The sequence below is a fragment of the Cavia porcellus genome, unplaced genomic scaffold (assembly GCF_034190915.1).
Source record: "Cavia porcellus strain 051 isolate PalLab524CR breed Dunkin Hartley unplaced genomic scaffold, mCavPor4.1 scaffold_25, whole genome shotgun sequence".
Classification (NCBI taxonomy): Eukaryota; Metazoa; Chordata; class Mammalia; order Rodentia; family Caviidae; genus Cavia; species Cavia porcellus.
In genome coordinates this window covers 25,253,251-25,270,619 of record NW_026947508.1, presented here as the reverse complement: position 1 = coordinate 25,270,619, position 17,369 = coordinate 25,253,251, and the positions used below count along the sequence as shown (strand labels likewise).

At 55.4% G+C, this 17,369-nt stretch overlaps 2 protein-coding genes and 1 long non-coding RNA gene across 5 annotated transcripts; 1 reads left to right on the top strand and 2 right to left on the bottom strand.

Annotated features, from left to right (window-relative positions):
- Positions 1 to 239: 239 nt before the first annotated feature.
- On the bottom strand, positions 240 to 3,546 carry LOC134472986 (uncharacterized). The gene is made up of 3 exons (XR_010043061.1): positions 2,791 to 3,546; positions 1,822 to 1,978; positions 240 to 906 (listed from the first exon to the last, which is right to left on the bottom strand). It is a non-coding gene; the product is annotated as an uncharacterized LOC134472986 (long non-coding RNA).
- Positions 3,547 to 3,604: 58 nt separating this feature from the next.
- Tmem54 (transmembrane protein 54) lies at positions 3,605 to 9,291 on the top strand. 2 transcript variants are annotated; one of them, XM_063235998.1, is made up of 6 exons: positions 3,605 to 3,767; positions 5,871 to 6,064; positions 7,990 to 8,049; positions 8,177 to 8,365; positions 8,460 to 8,594; positions 8,987 to 9,291. In XM_063235998.1, the coding sequence occupies exons 1-6, from the start codon at positions 3,752 to 3,754 to the stop codon at positions 9,056 to 9,058; spliced, it is 666 nt and encodes a 221-aa protein (XP_063092068.1). In that variant the 5' UTR covers positions 3,605 to 3,751; the 3' UTR covers positions 9,059 to 9,291. The 2 variants fall into 2 exon arrangements, with proteins under 2 accessions (XP_063092068.1, XP_063092069.1); XM_063235999.1 differs by lacking the exon at positions 8,177 to 8,365.
- Positions 9,241 to 17,369, bottom strand: Hpca (hippocalcin). 2 transcript variants are annotated; one of them, XM_063236000.1, is made up of 4 exons: positions 17,281 to 17,369; positions 14,616 to 15,014; positions 10,293 to 10,398; positions 9,241 to 10,177 (listed from the first exon to the last, which is right to left on the bottom strand). In XM_063236000.1, the coding sequence occupies exons 2-4, from the start codon at positions 14,991 to 14,993 to the stop codon at positions 10,080 to 10,082; spliced, it is 582 nt and encodes a 193-aa protein (XP_063092070.1). In that variant the 5' UTR covers positions 14,994 to 15,014; positions 17,281 to 17,369; the 3' UTR covers positions 9,241 to 10,079. The 2 variants fall into 2 exon arrangements, with proteins under 2 accessions (XP_063092070.1, XP_063092071.1); XM_063236001.1 differs by lacking the exon at positions 17,281 to 17,369 and adding an exon at positions 15,602 to 15,626.

Below are 17,369 nucleotides of genomic sequence, written 5' to 3'. Positions count from 1 at the left end.
GCAGACATGGGGTTATGGGTGATTCTTCTTTATGTTTCCTATATTTTTCTCCGTTTTCTTTTTTTGTTGTTATTTTTGTTTTGTTGTTGTTGTTGGTACCAAGAATTGAACTCAGGACCTTGAGCTTGCCAGGCAGGCACTGTGCCACCGAGCCATATCCCCCGCCTCTCCCCTAAGCTTTCTACAATGAGTTTTGTTTGTTTGTTTTTACAAATAAAAAATGAAATGCAACAAATAGCTCTATCAACGTCATCCAAAACTTGTAAATATAAACAATTCATGCTTGCTTAAAAAAAATTAAAATGAAGGCTTTAAGCTACAGTAGCTAAAATACCCTTTACCTTCTGCTCTTCTCTCAGAGAAGCGTGGCCAGTTCATTTTAGCTTTTGGTCCATGTGTGCACATACAGAAGACAGCTGGTGTGGGGGACAGCTACAATTACATGGAGGTGCTCTCCTTACAGTGAGGATGCGGGGCCTGTTTAAAGTGGGGAGGCATCAAACAGGAGCTGGAAGCCTGAGCAGAGCACGGGGAGGTAGGGAGGGCTGTGCCCTGGAAAGCCCCAGCCCCCAGCTTATGCACACTGGGCCACACCTGGTCATTAAACATTCCAGGAAGAGAGGGAGGGAATTACTCTTGTAATTCTCTGGTGTGAACACCACTTTCATGTCTCTCAAACCATTAACACCACAGAAAGCCAGCAAGCCTGGAAAGCAATAATCTCCATCTGCTAGGGAGACTGAGGCCTAGAGAATGCCAGGGAGCTGCCAGAATGTCACAGTGCACAGAAGGGGACACGGGTCTAGACTTCTGGCCTGGAGTTCTTTCTAGAAGAATTCCTCAAGCTGTTGCACAGAGGTGGAGCAAGGTGTACGATGCTGAGGACTGATGAACTTCGGCCATCTGCTGTAGCAATAAGACAAGAAGCAGCAACAATTCAGGTCGGCTTGTTATAGCCTAGTTTTAACCCTTGCGCACCTTTCCTGTTCTGTATGCGCCGTTTCAATAGAGATTAAAATTCCATCTCCAGTAAAGACTTAAGTTTCAGCTCCTTGTAAATCCCCTTCCCTTCCTATCTTTCTAGGTTAAGTTTCAATTTCCTGAGAAAGCTGTAAAAGCCTTAGGTATCAGTTTCCTGTAACCCCCTCCCCTACCCCTCATCCGGCTATCTGTAATAAAATGTGCTGTTCTTTAAGAAATGCTTAACTTCAAGGCAATTACAGGAAGTTCTGAAAAGCCCAGATGCTACCTAACTGTGTCAGCGATTACAACATCCCTGTGGTTTTTGATTTTAAAACCCAACCTTTCTAGCTGTAAGGTGCGCAGTCTCCAAATTGGCTCCTGGAGATTGTGACTCCAGGCCTGGCCTAAAATAAAGCCTTTGCTCCCCAAATTTTAATTTCTTGCTTCCTTGGGTTTTATTCCGGGGTCCAAGCTATCACAGGCTGATGGCCAGGACAGAATGAACTGGAGAGAAGCAGGTGGGACCTGGGACCGTTCTTCCACCTCAGAAGCCCAGAGAACAGGCACTGTCCAGAGTCACGTCGTGGCTCTTCCTACCTCACCTCAGCATAGAACTCAGAATCTGCCTCACTGCCCCCCAGACAGGCCTAGGTCAAGTCTTAGCTTCACATCTGATAAATGCTGGGTGATTGTGGAAAACTCCTTTCCCTTTCTGGGCCTCTGTGATAGAGGGTGATTATCTTTAACTCTCAGTGCTGTTCCAGAGACAGAAAGAATCAGCATCTAGAAGCAAAAGCATTAAGAGGTCTGGCCACCAGCCCAATTCCAGAAGGCCTCAGACCAGAGTCAAGAGGATACCTGACGGACTGGTGAGAAATCACACACATGCGCGGCCAGGAGCTTAGCTATCAGTTGGTGGTGGCACACGTGCTCTCCATGCAGCACCTGGGAGGTGGCTGTGCTGTCAGGTAGCTGATGGTACAGGGGGCAAGACAATGGGGAGGGGTCTTTCCTCCTGTTTAATAAAAGCAAGATGTGAATAAATGTTCATTGCATGACTCAAACAATACAGCCATGAATAAAACAAAGGGTGCAATCCTTCCTTTGCCCTCCCGCATGCCTGCACCACCTTAGCTACCCCTCAGGTGCTGTTGGGAACCCTCTGTAAACTGCCTCTTTGCACTCTTGGCTGTGTATGATAAAGACCTGGAGATGGAGCTGCTGTGCCGTAATTACAGGTGTCTGACTATTTACAGTAAGGAAAAGTACTGCTCAGTGGCTGTCCCCATGGACATCAGCATTAATGCAGCAGCAGGGAGGCACCAGCCTGAATTTCTTCTTCCACCTGAGAGTCTGTCTCCCAACCTGCACCCACTACGCACTGTCCTCTCCAGAGCGCAGATGGCAGGGAAGCCCTCTGCTGAGGGCTACCAGACTGGCCAGCATGACTGTGGAGGTCACTTACACCAGGGGGCTCCTCTGCCTCCCTGGTTTGCATGCAGGTCTTTTCCAAACTCCAGAAGCTCTGTGCGCTGCTCCAGTCACATATGCCACAGGCACACAGCTGGTGTCACCACAGGTGGGCAGAAAGGTATACATTCACCTGTGTGCCCAGGTGAGAACCTGGAGACAGCAGACCCGCCCTGCCTTCAAGGTCACTGACCCTGGGACAAGGGATAGTCTGTAAACGTGGTCTGTGCCTCCCAGAAATGGGTTCCAAAGACTAAAGAGTCCAGGGAGAAAGCTACCATACAGGCATGCTGAAGCAAGCACTTGGGCACCGAGACCCAGCCGAGAGTCCAAGTTCGTGCTTACTGTGCCACTTACAGCTGGGTGGTCTTGGGTGAAGGCTGCCCTCTGCACCCCAAGGGAGGAATCTCTGCTAGGAATGCTGAGGAGGAACCAAGGGCAGTGTTGTCCATCATGGCACCCTGAAGGGGCTCAGCTCAGCTCCTGCAGTGCATCCTGCTGCTGGACCTACACTTCGTCCATGAAGACATCCTAGGGAGTCCGTAAGGAATTTTTCTTATCATTTTTCTTCACCATGACCTCGAAGGGCAGATATTAAGCCTGATTTTCCAAGAAGGAAATAGAGATTGGCCCGAGACGGACAGGTAAAGTACTCTGCTCCGGGTAAACAAGGCCAGAAGACCAAGGTACATTCTCAAGCCAATAACAGAAGGGCCAGGGAAGGGCCGGGCATGGTGGCACACACCTGTAATCCCAGGCCACCCTGAACTACACAGCAAGACCCTGTTTCAAAAAACAAAAAAGCAAACAAAGAAAGGCCAGAGAGGGAAGGCCACTGGCTTGAGGTCACGTAGCAGTCAAGGACAGACCCTAGTTCTCCAGGCGGTGCTCTCTGGCCATCCATAGCTGCCGCCTTCCCATCCCAGGCTTCACTCTGAGGACTTTTCCACTCACGTGTCCGCCAGCTGCAGCCCCACCTTATTCACCAGGCAGGAGATCGGATCTGCCCGGAGCCTCGATTCCGCCCATCAGATGGGCAAACTGCAGGGGGCGGCTGGGGCGCGGGGCGGGGCGGGGCGGGGCTGTGACTCAGCCGCCGGCGGCGGGCTGCAGAGCCGGTCGGGCTGGCCGCTGCGCGCCGGGCGTCCGGGGCTGGGCGCCGAGGGTGCCGGGAAGGGGGCGGGCCGGCCGCTGAGCTCGCCCGGGCGGGCCGAGGGCTCGCGGACCGGGGTGACGAGGATGCGAGCGGAGCCCCCGAGCGGCCCGCAGCCTCGGGGACCACGCTGACGCCGGCTGCGGCCACCGCGCGCGGGCCGACATGTGTGCGCGCCTCGGTGAGCGGCAGGGTGGGCGCGGAGCCTCCGGGGTCCCGGCCGCCTGCTCCTCTAACTCGCTTCCTGCTCTGGCCTCAGTTTCCCCAGCAGGGAGAGGGAGGGAGGAGGGCTGCTGTGGAGCTGCCTGGTGTGACTCCACTTTCCTTTCTTGCTGAGGGGCACGCTGCTCCAGGATCCCCAGGTGGGATGCCAGGTGCTGGAGAGAGCTGTCACCAGAATGGGAGGGCAGGGGGCCGAGGCCCACGCCTCTCAACCTTGCCAAAGGCACCCAAACCGAATCTGAACAGACTGGCTTGTCCCTCTCGGTCCACTCCTGAGGCACTGGGATGCTGCTCTTGGGCATCAGACTGTTCTGGAGGGTCCTCTTTGGCCAAGAGACCTGTGGGTCTCAGTTTCCTTATCTGTAAAACGGGGATGATAGCACCCATCACCTAGCACTTAGCAAGATGAAGTTACCTCCTGAGAGTAAAGTGTGCCTTCCACATTATAAAAGCTCCCAGAAGCTGAGCTGGAAATAAAGCCAGCAACTGCCCTGAGACTACCCCGAGTTATAATCATAGCCCCAAGCTGCCACCAAGTTTGATCAAACTCTTGGTCCCAGGATGCTGCTGTTTTCCAGCACAGATCTGAGCCTGGTGCTGGGTTGCCATGCCAAGTAGGTGGGTGGAGGGAGAATGGAGGGCCATGCCCCTTCCTGTTTGGCTGGCTGTTCATCTTACCGGGCCACTCCAGCTCCACCGTGCCTGTCCAGCCCATCCTCTGTCCTTTGCTTCTCCTCCCTTGGTCTACCCACAGAGGACCCTGCAGGCTCCAAGGATGTCAGCAGCCAGGTAGACCTGTCCTTATCTGGTTTTTGTTGTTCTGTCTTGTTTGTGGTACTGGAGATGGAACCCAGCGCCTCACAAAGCTGCTTCAAAACTGAGCCACAGCCCCTGCGTCCCCTTCCTGTTTTATGCCTGGGGAATCTGGATCAGAGAGGGGAGGGGTTGGTGCCAAGTCATAAAAGTGTCCCCTGCTTCCTGGCATTGCCTCTTGGCACAGGGTCCCCGAGCACATTCAGCGACTGATTGCTTTTTTTCCATTTCATCTTTCTTTTCTTTCCTTCTTTTTTGTAAACTTTAGCAGCAGTGCCCTGTACATGTACCAAATTTGATCAATCCTCTCTGCCACAGGCGGGGAGACCGAGGCCTAGGACAGGACTCAAAGTCAGATTTCATGCGAGCAGCTAAAGGAAGAGGAGGTCTCTGGGCTCTGGCCGGCCCCACCGTCCTCCAGTCCCAGGTGTCTGAGTGAGGGAGCACAGGGCCAGGAGCCAACGGGGAAATGCGGGACAGAAAGCAGCTGCCTGCCTGCAGAGGGGCACTCCCTGTCCCTGGGACGTGATGATAAGGGCCACTTAGAATTTGCCCTTGGTCCCGGCCTTCCCCATTTGCCTCAGCCCCACCTAGTGCCCCCTGTTCTAGGAGCTTGCTTTGCCCAGCTGCCCAGAATTCTCCCTGCTTTCCCATCTGCTTCATGGACCTCCTTCCCTGAGAGGGAGACACAGGTTCTTCCTCTCAGCTTCCAGACGGAGACCCAGGGGTCACCAGCCCCTAGGCAGCTCGGTTCTGCAACTGAGCTTCGTATCTGCCGTGTGCCAGGTCAGGTCTTCTCCACCAAACTGAATACTAAGCAGGGCCTGCCCAGTGGGCTGTGGGCTCCTTGGGGCCTCGACAGTGACTATCAAACTCACCCTGGTGCCCAGGGCTTGCCTAGTCCAAGGTAGGTACTCAGTGAGCATCTATGTAATGAATGAATGAGAGATTGTGCAAGGGTCCTGAGTCAAGAGCTAGAGACCTGAATTAGACCCCTGCTGCTCATGACCTTGAGCCCTGACAAGGGCAGCTACTGCTGATTAGCACCTGGGTGCTTTCTAGCCTCAGAGTCCCAAGGATTCTCACAATGGGATTGTGAACCCCTTTACAGAGAAGGAAACTGAGACTCAGAGAAGACAAGTTACTGGCCTCAGGCCGTCTAGAAATAGACTGGGAAGCCAGTGTTCATTATTCCCTACAGCCCAACAGGCTGATCCTTACCCTGGCCCTGACACCGCTGCCCCCACAGGTGCCCTGAGTGTGGATGACTTCCAGAAGGTGCTGATGAAGACGGGCTTGGTGCTGGTGGTGCTGGGCCACTTGAGCTTCATTGCAGCCTCCATCCTGCACGGCACCGTGCTGCGCTACGTGACCGCACCCCACGACGCCGTGGCTCTGCAGTACTGTGTGGTCAACATCGTGTCGGTCACTTCTGCTATTGTGGTATGGCTAGTCCGGGAGGGTGGCTGGCACAGGGGAGGGACTTGAAAGGCCTTTGATGAGTTCCCACTGGCACCCTTGGGAGCCCCAAGCGCCAACCTCTGTGATGCTGCTTACCAACCCTTTGCCTGAGTTTCCCATCTATGAAGCATGAATGGTAAGCATGTCCATCTCAGAGGGTCCTGGCGAGTACCGATGAGACTGTCCACTGAGATGTTTAGCTCAGTGGTTAGTGTACACTGCTGTGAGTTGGGGTTATTAGGAGAATATTCAAGGTACCCTTGGGCAAGAGGAAGGAAGATCAGGGCAGCTCAGGAGGGTGCAAGGAGGTTTCACAGAGGTGGAGGAGGTCTCTGGGTATTGATGGGTGAGTAGGAGTTCACAGATGGGCAGTTACCAACCCAGGTGTGTGGTCTTCTTGAGCTTGCATATAGGAAAAGGAGCAGGGATGGCATTCCACGTGTGGAGTGTGGCAGGTACACAGCTGTGGAGTCGGGAATGGCTAAGACCTGTTCTAGAGATACTGAGAAAACCATTTCGGCAGGGCCTTAGCATTCGACCTGCTCTATAGCAACTGCATGACTGTAGCCACTGGCTGTGTGCCCCGTCTGATGACCACAGAAATAAAGGGGCCTGGCATTCTCAGATTTGCAAAGTCCTTTCCTGACTGTCGAAGAGGTGGCCACAACTGTGGGGGACACATCAGTGTCTGAGCCTCCCAGGTGAAGGACTTTTTTCTCTGTGTCTATTCTTTGCCTGCAGAATAAAGCTGAGGTTCACTGGCCTCTGGACCACAAAAGGAGGAGGGCTCTGCCAGTGTCACAGGGCCATGCATGTGCCTGTGGTGGCCTTGGAGTCGTGGTTGTCTGTGCCTCCCAGCAGCCATGTGAGGAAGGCAGGGTTGAGAAGGCCACGGTGCTGGGGATGTAGCTCAGTGGCACAGTGCACGCCTGGCAAACACAAGGTCCTGAGTTCGATTCTAAGTACCAAAAAATAAAAAGTAGAGAAGGCCACAGGGATGGGCTCTGGGCTGGACCACTTGCCCCTCACACTCCCTTATTCAGTTAACCTCACTACTCCCACAAGGCTTTACAGGATTCACCAACCTCCTGCTGATTACAAAGAGGCCAAATCCATTTGGACTGTTGAGGTCTGATGCTTTCAAAGCCAGCTCAGCCTGCAGAGGAGGCTTAGCCCAGAGAGGCTGAAGCCCTGAGTACGGCTGTCCAGTGAAATAGAAGCTGCTGCTGGAGCCCTGCTGTGTCACGCCTGTTGCAGCAAGGGGACTTCTGCAGGAGAACAGTGTGCCAGGGGTCCTGTGTGGGGCCCGAGGGTGGTCTGGAAGCCAGATGGAGGCAGAGAAGCGGAGCGGGGAGGTTCTCCTGGCGGTGTCAGAAGCAGGCTGGCTGCACATGGGTGTCCACATCAGAGTGATGAGGAAGGACAGTGGCCCAGGAGGGGCTGAGCAGCTCGCAGGCCTGGGCCCGGGTCACGGAGAGCCTGGAATAACTGAGTGTCCTAGGGATTTTGAATTCTACTTCATGAAGTACCCTGGGCGATTTTAATATAGTAGCTTTGGGTTAGTTATCTGCTAGTTGAGATCCTTTGTTTCTTCCATTCCAGGGAGCTATGTCACAAGTATCATGCACCCCACCTGACATACACAGGTCCCCTGTTCTAAACTCAGCCATCAGTAGTGGGGAGTCATGGAAGGTTTTAGCAGGGAGCAACTGTGTTTTAGAAATAATGCTGGGTCATGAGCAGGCAATGCGTCTGTGTAGATGCAGGCCCTTAGGCCCACGCTCAGCGTTAGACAGAGGTGGAGGCTGGAGAGGTGGCATCAGTGGAACCTGCCTATCCGAGGGTGGTCCCGACCCCTTGCTGTCCTCCGTCACAGAGGTCAGAGTTGACCTGAGCCTCCCCCACAGGTCATCTCCTCTGGCATTGCGGCCATCGTGCTGTCACGCTACCTCCCCAGCACTGCTCTGGTATGTGACACTTCCTGGGAAGGGGCTGTGGAGTTGGGGCAGCAGCCACCACCCAGGGCCTGGTGTGCTGCGGGCGTGGGGGATGCAGCAGCCTGACGTCCACTGACCAGTGGCCTCTCCTGTCCAGCGCTGGACCGTGTTTAGCTCCAGTGTGGCCTGTGCTCTTTTCTCATTGGCCTGTGCCATTGGCCTCTTGGCCTCGATCGCAGTGACCTTTGCCACCCAGGGCCAGGCACTGCTAGCTGTCTGCACTTTTGGGAGCCCTGGACTACTGGTGCTCACACCAGACTGCCCCTTCGACCCCACACGCATTTATGTGAGTACCTCATAGAGGGAGCACACTGGATTTGGGGAGTCCTGTCCTCTAGCCTCAGCCCCAGACAACCACTTCTGCCCCCTGTGCCCTCCAGAGCTCCAGCCTGTGCCTTTGGGGCATCTCACTCCTGCTCTGCATGGCAGAGAGCGTGTTTGCTGTGCGCTGCATCCAGCTTACCCGCCAGGTGCTGGAACTGAAGCCCTGGTGGGGGGAAAGCGGCCACCACAGGGTAAGTCCTCGCCACAGTCCTGACTCCCCTGTTCCCTGGGAGCCCTTGCCAGAGAGCCCAGGCTGGTCTGCCCTGCCCATCTGTATGAAGCTCCATCTTGAGAACAGAGGCATAAGTTTTCTTCCCAGGACTAAAGGGAAAGGCTTGGAGACTCACCAGATTTCTGGCTAAGCCACACAGCTAACACCTGGCTCTCCCAGGGCCCAGAACAAATTCTGAGAGGGCAAAGAGCCTCTAGCCTGAAACAAGGGATGCTTCAAGGGTCCGACCTGGCACTTGCCCAGAAACAAGGGATGCTTCAAGGGTCCAACCTGGCACTTGCCCATGCCCCTGGTATCCTGAAGCAGACCCTGGCCCAGACCCAGGGGCAGTAGTCTGCTGTGCGCCCACAGATCCAGAGCGCAGAGCCCATGGAGGGCTGCAACCTGATGAGCTGCCCCAGCTCTGTGCCACTGACCCTCTGAGATGCCTCATGCAGTCCCATGGTTGCTGGGTCCACCACCAAGCCTGCACTGCGACTCGTGCCCAGATGGCTGGCAAGTTCCAGATGGCCCAAGGATCCCTAGAGCCAGCCCAAGAGGGCTTAATGGACCCTTGGGGACCCAGGAGGGGTGTTTCAGCCCCTCGCCCCATGCACCTAGCCCACTGCACTGAAACGGGAAACTTTATTTGGAAGTTATTAAAAAGAACAAAGATGCTTCGTGTGGCTGCATGCAGGGTGGGGGCGGGGCTCGGCCAGGGGCCTGCTCTTCTTTCCCACACAGGACATGGTGGAGGGGCTCTGCCTGTGTGTGTGTGTGTGTGTGTGTGTGTGTGTGTGTGTGTGTGTGAGAGAGAGAGAGAGAGAGAGGCCAATACACAGGGCTCAATTGGTGGTCTGCAGCTGGCTGTGTCCATCGAGTGCAAAAGGCAGACAGGTTCAGGGGACCGCAGCCACAGCTGGGATGGGGGAGGTTTCCATTTGTGCCTTGGCCTTGGGGCCAGCAGGAGCTGGGGCAGGGAGGGTTGAAGGCTTCTGTGGGAAAGGGAGGCTTAAGGAAGCTCCTTTCTCAAAGGCCTGGAATCCTCTCCCCTCCAAGTAAAAAGACAGGCTCTGGTCACCTGAGTGTGACTTCCCACCGCCCCCAGGCTGAGCCCTAGGAGGGGCGAGCCTGAGCCTGAGCCTGAGCCTTCCGCGGTTGGGGAGGGGTCTGGCCTCAGGGCTGGGGGTGGGTGGGAGACGGCTGGGTGTCTGGGTGAGGGCCCTGACTCTGAGGGACAGACAAACCCGAGCCTGTCTGCCATTTGCGGAAGAGGGATGCTACCAGCTTGCTTTGGGGCCCCCTCCTTCCAGGGTCCCAGTTCCAGAGGCCCCCGCAGTGCAGACCCGGGGGAGGGGGGCGGGTCCCCAGTCTGACCCCCAGCCTGGGTGGACACGAGGGAAAGGAAGCTGAGAGCCGGGTGGGACCGGTGAAGGCGGGGATGAGGGGTGCCTGGCTCCTCCCCTCAGAACTGGGAGGCGCTGCTGGGGTCGCACTGCAGCAGGCGCACGATGGACGGGTCGCTCTTTGCCCCGCGGATGAACTCCTCCAGGGACAGCTTGCCTGCGGGGCGAAGCGTGCAATGATGGGGGACGCAGCCCGGGACGCGGGGAGGTGAAGCGCGAGGGTGGGGGGGACGCTGCCCACCGCCCGCCCCGTCCCAGCCCTGGCCCCTCACCGTCGTTGTTGGTGTCCATTTGGCGGAAGATTTTCTCAGTCCTCTTTTCCGGGGTCGACTCGTCCTCCGGCATCTTCATCACAGACGAAACCATCTTGTAAATGGCCTGGAGTTCGAGAGGGAAGGCAGGGAGTGAGAATGGACCTCCTCCCCAGACTCGGGGACGTCCCCGGGCTGCCCCCGTCCAGCTGGGCGGTTGGAGCGGGGTCCCGAAGGCTAGCGGCGTGGGGGCGGGGCGGGGGGCGCTCCGGGAGGTGCTGGGGAGGCTCTCCAGAAGAGGGGGCTGCTGGGGCGGGCTGGATGGGAAAGGAATTGCTGGCTGAGGGACCTGCATGCAAGGAGGTAACGCTGCGTGAAAGCTCTGAACAGGCGCCAAGGATTGGAGGGCGCAGGGAATCAGAAGAGATGTTGGAGGACGTCGAGGCCCAGATGGCCAAGGGCTTAGAGCGCTGAGCTTTGGCGCCTCACCTGGGTTTGTGGGTACCGAGCTAACGCCAACCCTCAAAATCACCCAGGCCCTTTTCAACCCTCCCTCGGTAGCTGAGTGGCTGACTGGGGCGCCAGGCCTAGAGGTGGCACTGAACTGCGTTGCCGTCTGTGGCCCACAGGGGGCGCAGAGCCGCCTTGAGGCAGCTGGGGTTCCACAGTGGTGGGAACGTTATGCAAACGAATGCAAATGAGCATCTGCCAGCGGGCTCGGACAGCCTGAGCTCTGCTGGGCTGAGGGCGGCAGCTGCCGCGTGCGTGCAGGAGATCCTGAGGTGAGGTGCAGGAGGATGGTCGTGCTAAATGTACAGAGCACCTAGTGCTTGGCCCAGGGCATGGGTAGGCTGGGTCCCTGCGTCCTGGGGCTCACAAACCCCATTTGTTGTCTCAACCTTCCAGCTCTTACAGGCTGACACCTCCAAAAGTCTCTCATCTTGCATTCCTAAAACTTCCCCTCCCTGAAGGCCATCTTCTGCCTCTGTGCTGCTCTTTTCTGGCCTATTTCCTTTGGGTCTGTCCCCACACTGCCTCTAAAGCTCTTTCCAAGCGCATATCTCCACTGCCGTGTTCAGGTCCAGCAGGCCACCCCCTCACTTCCTTCCGTCACACTCGGGCCATCCTCCAGGCCGCCGTGCACCCAGCTCCTTCTGGATGCTGCCCCACGCTCCTTCTGCTACCTCCCACTCTTCCTAGAGGCTCAGTTTACACAATGCTTCCTTAGTGAAGCCATCTCTGACCCAGACTGAATCAGGGCACACAGGAAGCCCAGAGCCTCAGGGCTTTTCCTTTGAGGATGCCTCTCAGGAAGTAATTATGCATCTATAGGACTACACTAGTCCCTGCTGTAGAGAGAAAAACCTCAGACACTAGCCAGTGCCCACATCCTCAGAAACAAGTCCAGTGCCTGACACCTGGCAGGCTCCTCCGGCTTAAAGGCCACTGGCACCTCCCACCACCTTCTGTACCTCGTCCAAATCCTTTGGTCCTTGGTATTCAAGACACTTCGCAGTTTGCCCGTTCTGACCTCGCCACCCTCAGCCCTCCCCAGAGGGGTAAATCTACCACAATCAAACAACCCTGCGTCCTTCAGATTTCCCAGCATTCACAGTCTTTGCTTGGAATTCTACTACAAGCTACCGTTTATCAGAAAACCACAATTTGCCAGGTCCTTTAGATGCATTATCTTAAATTTCACAACAGCCCTGAAAATCTCCTCATTCCTTTCAGGAAAGGAATGAATGGCAGAGATCACATTTGAACCTACTCTCTTAGCTGCTGGAGGGATGCTTGGGCAGTGTGGGCGTGGATGTAAGATGGACAGTACCATCCTGATCCATTACTCACTCACAGTGTAACCTTGGACAAGTACTTAACTTCTGTGAGCCTCAGTTACCATCTGTAAAATGGGAGAAACTGTGTTTCCCTTATTAGGAGTCTCTAGAGGACTAAAGGAGATGTGACAGCTGGAACAGTGGATGGCTATAGTAAATGGTCGCTAAATAGTACTTCATATGATAGACATTATTCATCCACCAAGTCTTCAGTGCCTCCCCCATCTCCCATCCTCTGGGTTCCAGATGTCACCTTCTGTCACTGGGCTGGTCAGCCTGGCCTGCACAGTGATCTTTCACCCCAGTTTGGGAGCCCCGGGAGGCACACTCTTTCCTCCCATTGTGTCACCACAAGCACCAGGCTGGATCCTGAGAAGGACTGAGCAATGACTTAGCGAGTGACCACGCTCCCTGCAACAACCCTTCTCCTGGGCCTCCTAATTAATTGTCTGGAATTGCTGCCCGATCATAGTTTCACTGGCGCCTACTTGTCATTAATCAGGCACTGGGGTTTGCAGAGTTCTGTCTGCGCCAGCTGTCTGAGACCTGTGTCTGTCATTATAGAAGACGGGCATTGTAGCCAGACCAGCCAGAAAGGAGTCCTGGGGATGCCAAGGAGTGGGGCTGGTTTGACTGCTGCCAGGGTGTGGTGGCTGTGGGAGGACTGTGTTACCAGCGCCACCAGGGCAACTGTCCATGCTCAGTGGTAGAACGTGAGTCTCCCTTGGATTTGCTGCTATGCAGTGAGTCCTGAGTGCTCCTCCACCCTGTCTACCTTGACCCTTGCATCAAGACCCCCAGAAGTCCCCGGCATCCAGTATCTGAGAGTTAACCCCTGGCCCAGAGGAGTCAGTAACACTCAGGCGGTAGGCACAGGAAGAGCGTCACTTGCCAAGGCAGCCATTCCACTCAAGCGGGGAAGCGTGGATCCAGACCCTTAGCAAGTGAGGCCCAAAATCAAGTCCAACTGGGGTGGATGAGACGGAAGGGGTGGCCGCCTGCAGAATTGGAGACTGGATAGAAGAAGATTCAGAGACGGAGGAGAGTGGCAAGGGCTCGTGCAAGGCATTGCAGTGGTTTTGCCCAGGCACATCTCAGCATCCCTGATGTGTGCTCTGGGCCATCCCGGCTACAGCAGAGGACACATGGAGGAGAAGCAATGACTACGGCACTAACGTTCACTGAGAACCAAGAATGTGCGAGGCGCTCTGCTAGAACCAAAGTCCCCTTTATCCCTGCAATAGCCTGGGAAGTAGGGGCTCAACACCCCCATCTACCGGAAAGAAAGCTATAAAAGCTTAGGGGGAAGTGGGTAAGACTCTGAGATCAAAGAGAACCAAGGCCTGACCATCTTCGATGCTGGCTAAGAGGATGAATGTTCTGGAAGACTTTTCCAAACAAAGCTGGTATTTATCACACCTCGGTTTGTACCCAGCAAGGGCAGTCATGTCAGGTCCCTAAAGCTTGTCATATCAGACGAGCAACCTAAAAGTGAAGGCCAATTCCAGAACCAGAAGCCAGAACTCCTGACTAGGAGTCCAGAGGCCTCACAAAAGGCAGCTCTGGGTGGCAGCCAACCTAAGCCTGATTCCACTTAAGTCCTGTGTGACTCTGGGAAAGTCTCTCCACTTTGCTGAGCCTCGTGGAGTTGTAGTAAGGAAGCACTGAGTTCCTGGATATGAAGAGTCTCACTCTCTAGTGAGCTGTTGGTGATCCCTTGGTTGGAAACTGGCTGAGTATCCGGAAGCTTTGTGGGCATTAGAGCCAACTGGTCCACTCACAGGCTGTGTGGCCTCAAGCAAGTGCCTCGACCTCTCTGAGCATGTTTCCTCCTGAGTTAATGAAGATCAATAAAACACAACTGTTCTATACTCCTCACAAATGTCAAGTCATGAAAGACTCGGCTGAAAAATTAACCCAGATTAAAAGAGACTAGGGAGACATGACAATAAAACTCAATGCATAGCTGGAGGTGAGGGTGCACACCTGTAATCCCAGCACTTGGGAGGCTGAGGCAGGAGGAGTGCTGGGAGTTCAAGGCCAGCCTGAACTGCATAGAAAGACCCAGTCTCCAAACAAAACCAAAAAAAGCAAAACAAAACAAAAAAACTAACTCAGTGTGTGATCTTAGACCAAGAGAAAACAATGCTCTAGGGAATATTATGGAAACAGTTGGCAAAACTGGAATACAGTCTGTAGATTAGATAATAGCATCATTTCTATGTTAAATGTCCTGACATGGCTAATCATATTATACATTATGTAAGAGAATGTCCTTATTCTTAGGAAATACATTTTTTTACCTAAGGGTAAAGGGTCAGTGTTCAGAACAACAAGAAAGCATTGCATGCACATCAAAATAAAGCAGAATGTTAACTGGTGATTCTGGGCTAAGGTACTGGGAGGTTTCTCACCGCTTCTTTAAATCGGTCATTTTGCCGACGGTCTGTCCAGGGCTAAAAGCAAGGGGTAAGGACAAGCCTGGCAGCGAGGGGCCCGGGCCCACCTGCACAATCTCCAGCATCTCCTCCCGGCTGATGTAGCCGTTGCCATCCAGGTCGTACATGCTGAAGGCCCACATGAGCTTCTGCTCCAGGCGGCCGCGCGAGGTCACGCTCAGTGCGATGATGAACTCCCGGAAGTCGATGGTCCCGTCGCTGTTGGTGTCAAAGGTGCGGAAGACGTGCTCCGCGAACTTGGAGGCGTCACCGTAGGGGAAGAAGTTGGCATAGATTTTCTTGAATTCATCCACGTTGAGGATACCCGTGGGGCAGTCCTTGAGGAAGCCCTTGTACCACTCCTGCAGCTCCAGCTCCGAGAACTCTGTGTTCTCCCGCAGGTCCTGCAGCATCTCCGGCCGCAGCTTGCTGTTCTGCTTGCCCATGACCGCAGAGCCAAGTCCCACCTGGGCCCCCAGTGGGTCAAGGGACAGAGAAGAGTGGTCAGGCCCTCCTGCTCCCTTGATCCCACTCCAGAAGGGACCCTGGACACCAGACACCCTGACCTCTTGGAGCCGGCCAAAAAGGAACTGGCCCAGTGTCACCACCGGCCTTTAGGACCACCACTCTGCACTGTTTCCCAGGAACAGAACTGGAGGAGGAGGAAGCAAAGGGGCTCGCGTCCGTGGAGGCCCGCCTTAGAGCCTCCGCTCAGCCTTCAAAGTGCACACCTTTCTCCCTGAAGGGGGAGTCTGGAATTAGCCCCATTTTCCAGATAATAAGGCAGGCTCAGAGGAGGGCACAGGTCACGCAGCCATCGCATGACAGGACTGACTCCCCGAGTTGCTCAGGAGGGTACAGAAAGACCTTCTGGTCCCCCTTCCTACCACTGTCCTCTCCTTGCTCCCCGTGCCTGCTCCCCAAGAATACATCTGCAGCTCAGACAGAGCTCTTTTGTCTCTAACAGGTGTGCCCGACAAGGGGCACAGCACGGATATTATCTTGGGTTCTAGAGTCAGATCACTGGAATTTGAATCCCACCTCTGTTTCTTACCGGCTATGTGACCTTGGGCAAGTTCCTTAAGCTCTTTCTGTCTCATCTGTAGAGTGGGGATAATAATAGCACTTACCTCACAGGATTGTTGGAGGGTAAATTAACACGTGGGAGACACTTAGGACCATGCCTATACCAATAAGAAGGGCTACATACGTGTTACATAAATAAAATTTACGTGCGCACAAGTATCACAAATATCCTATAAAACAATATGCAAACAAATCTATCCTGACACATATGTTACGCAGCTCATCAAATCCGTACACGGAATTCCATGCTGCTCACATACCAGCCCACAGCACCCGTGGGTCACCATGCTTCCACACACACCAACATCTCTGACCCACAACTCACAGGTACTGACCCTCGGTGGCATGCACAGCTCCCGTATCTTGTACATCAAGACATACCAGCCCCCAACCCCACATGTCTCAGACATGCCATCACACGCCAACTCACATGCCAGCACCTCTCACATGGCCAGATGCATGTGGGACCTTCAGCACCCTTGTCATTTTCCTTTCTTTTTCCAGGGGTGTTATCAGGACCCAGGAAAGGGAACTGCACCCCTTCCCAGACCTGCCCGGGGCTCCTTTTCTCCCCAGCCCATGGAATGCTCCCTTTTTGTCAAATCCAGAAAGGTCTCCTCGGGGCAGGGGGTTGACTGTGAGGCCAAAAGGAACGTGAAGGAGCGGGGCTGGCAAGCAGTTCTGGGCAGGGATGTAGGGACATGCGAGTGACCCTCCCCTGAATGTGGGGAGGAGTGTGAGAGGGCAAGGGGGTTCCTTATGCACATACGGGCAGGCACACGTATGAGAATGCATGTGCTCATGCATGGTGTGTGTGCCCGGGTTCTGCACTACATTTGTCTTTCTGCGCTTCCATCTATGTCCGTTTATATGCATTATAGGTGCATGTGACCAGGTACACACCTGTCACAGTATGAAGGGAATGTAGCTGTGTGATCATTTGGAGGATCTGCGTGTGTCCTCAGCAGTGTGTCACATGCATGTTTCTGTAAGTTGGTGCCCCCCCTTTCTAGATCAGCCTCTTCTGGCCCAGGCTGAGGACCCCCAGAGCATGTGTGTGGGAAGGGGCAAGGAAACACGTTGGGCTGATGAGGGGCGTGTGCCTCTTACCCCCCTCCTCAAGGTCTAAGGAACTGGGTCACCGGGGAGGGGGCAGAGAGATGCTCTGGGCAGGAGAGCTTCTACAGTGCACTCTCCTCCCTGCCACCCTCGGAGTTGCCCCTCCCCGCTGGAAGAAGATTCTGTTGTCCCTGCAAGGATCCCCTAGACCCCAAAATAGAAAAAAACCTCACGGCTCGACCTGAGAAGCCCCCTCCCCGCCGGGTTCCCACTCCAGACCTCCCCCGGCTCTGCGCTGAGCCCCCGCCTCATTTCTTCCAGCGCTCCGAGGGCGTCTGGCGCGCGACCCCTCCGGGAGGGGGCGCTCCGGGGCGGCCGAGCAGCGACTCCCCCGGGCTGGCCACGCAGCGGTCAGGACCCTGGAGAGCGCCACGCGTCGCGGGGGGAGCCCCGGCTCCTCGCACTCGGGGCGGGAGGAATCCCCAGAGGCGCTGGCAGCCGCGGGGTTGAGGAGCCTGGACGTGGCCCCCGGCTCCAGGGCTGCCCCACCCCACATCCCCCAGCCCCAGTCGGGGCGCCCCCACTCACCCAGCTACGCCGAGACACCGACTGCGCAGGGAAGGCGGCGCTGCTGCGGCGCGCGGCGGCAGAGGCGGCCGGAGGGCGGGCGGGCGGGA

What these genes read in the sequence shown, in the direction of transcription:
- Tmem54 (XM_063235998.1), top strand. An exon ending in TCGACCCCACACGCATTTAT is followed by an intron (nt 8,366 to 8,459) that starts GTGAGTACCTCA and finishes TGTGCCCTCCAG; the next exon opens with AGCTCCAGCCTGTGCCTTTG. An exon ending in GGGAAAGCGGCCACCACAGG is followed by an intron (nt 8,595 to 8,986) that starts GTAAGTCCTCGC and finishes GTGCGCCCACAG; the next exon opens with ATCCAGAGCGCAGAGCCCAT.
- Hpca (XM_063236000.1), bottom strand. Translation starts at nt 14,993, where the DNA reads ATGGGCAAGCAGAACAGCAAGCTGCGGCCGGAGATGCTGCAGGACCTG. An exon ending in AGATGCTGGAGATTGTGCAG is followed by an intron (nt 10,399 to 14,615) that starts GTGGGCCCGGGC and finishes CTCGAACTCCAG; the next exon opens with GCCATTTACAAGATGGTTTC. An exon ending in AATGGACACCAACAACGACG is followed by an intron (nt 10,178 to 10,292) that starts GTGAGGGGCCAG and finishes TTCGCCCCGCAG; the next exon opens with GCAAGCTGTCCCTGGAGGAG.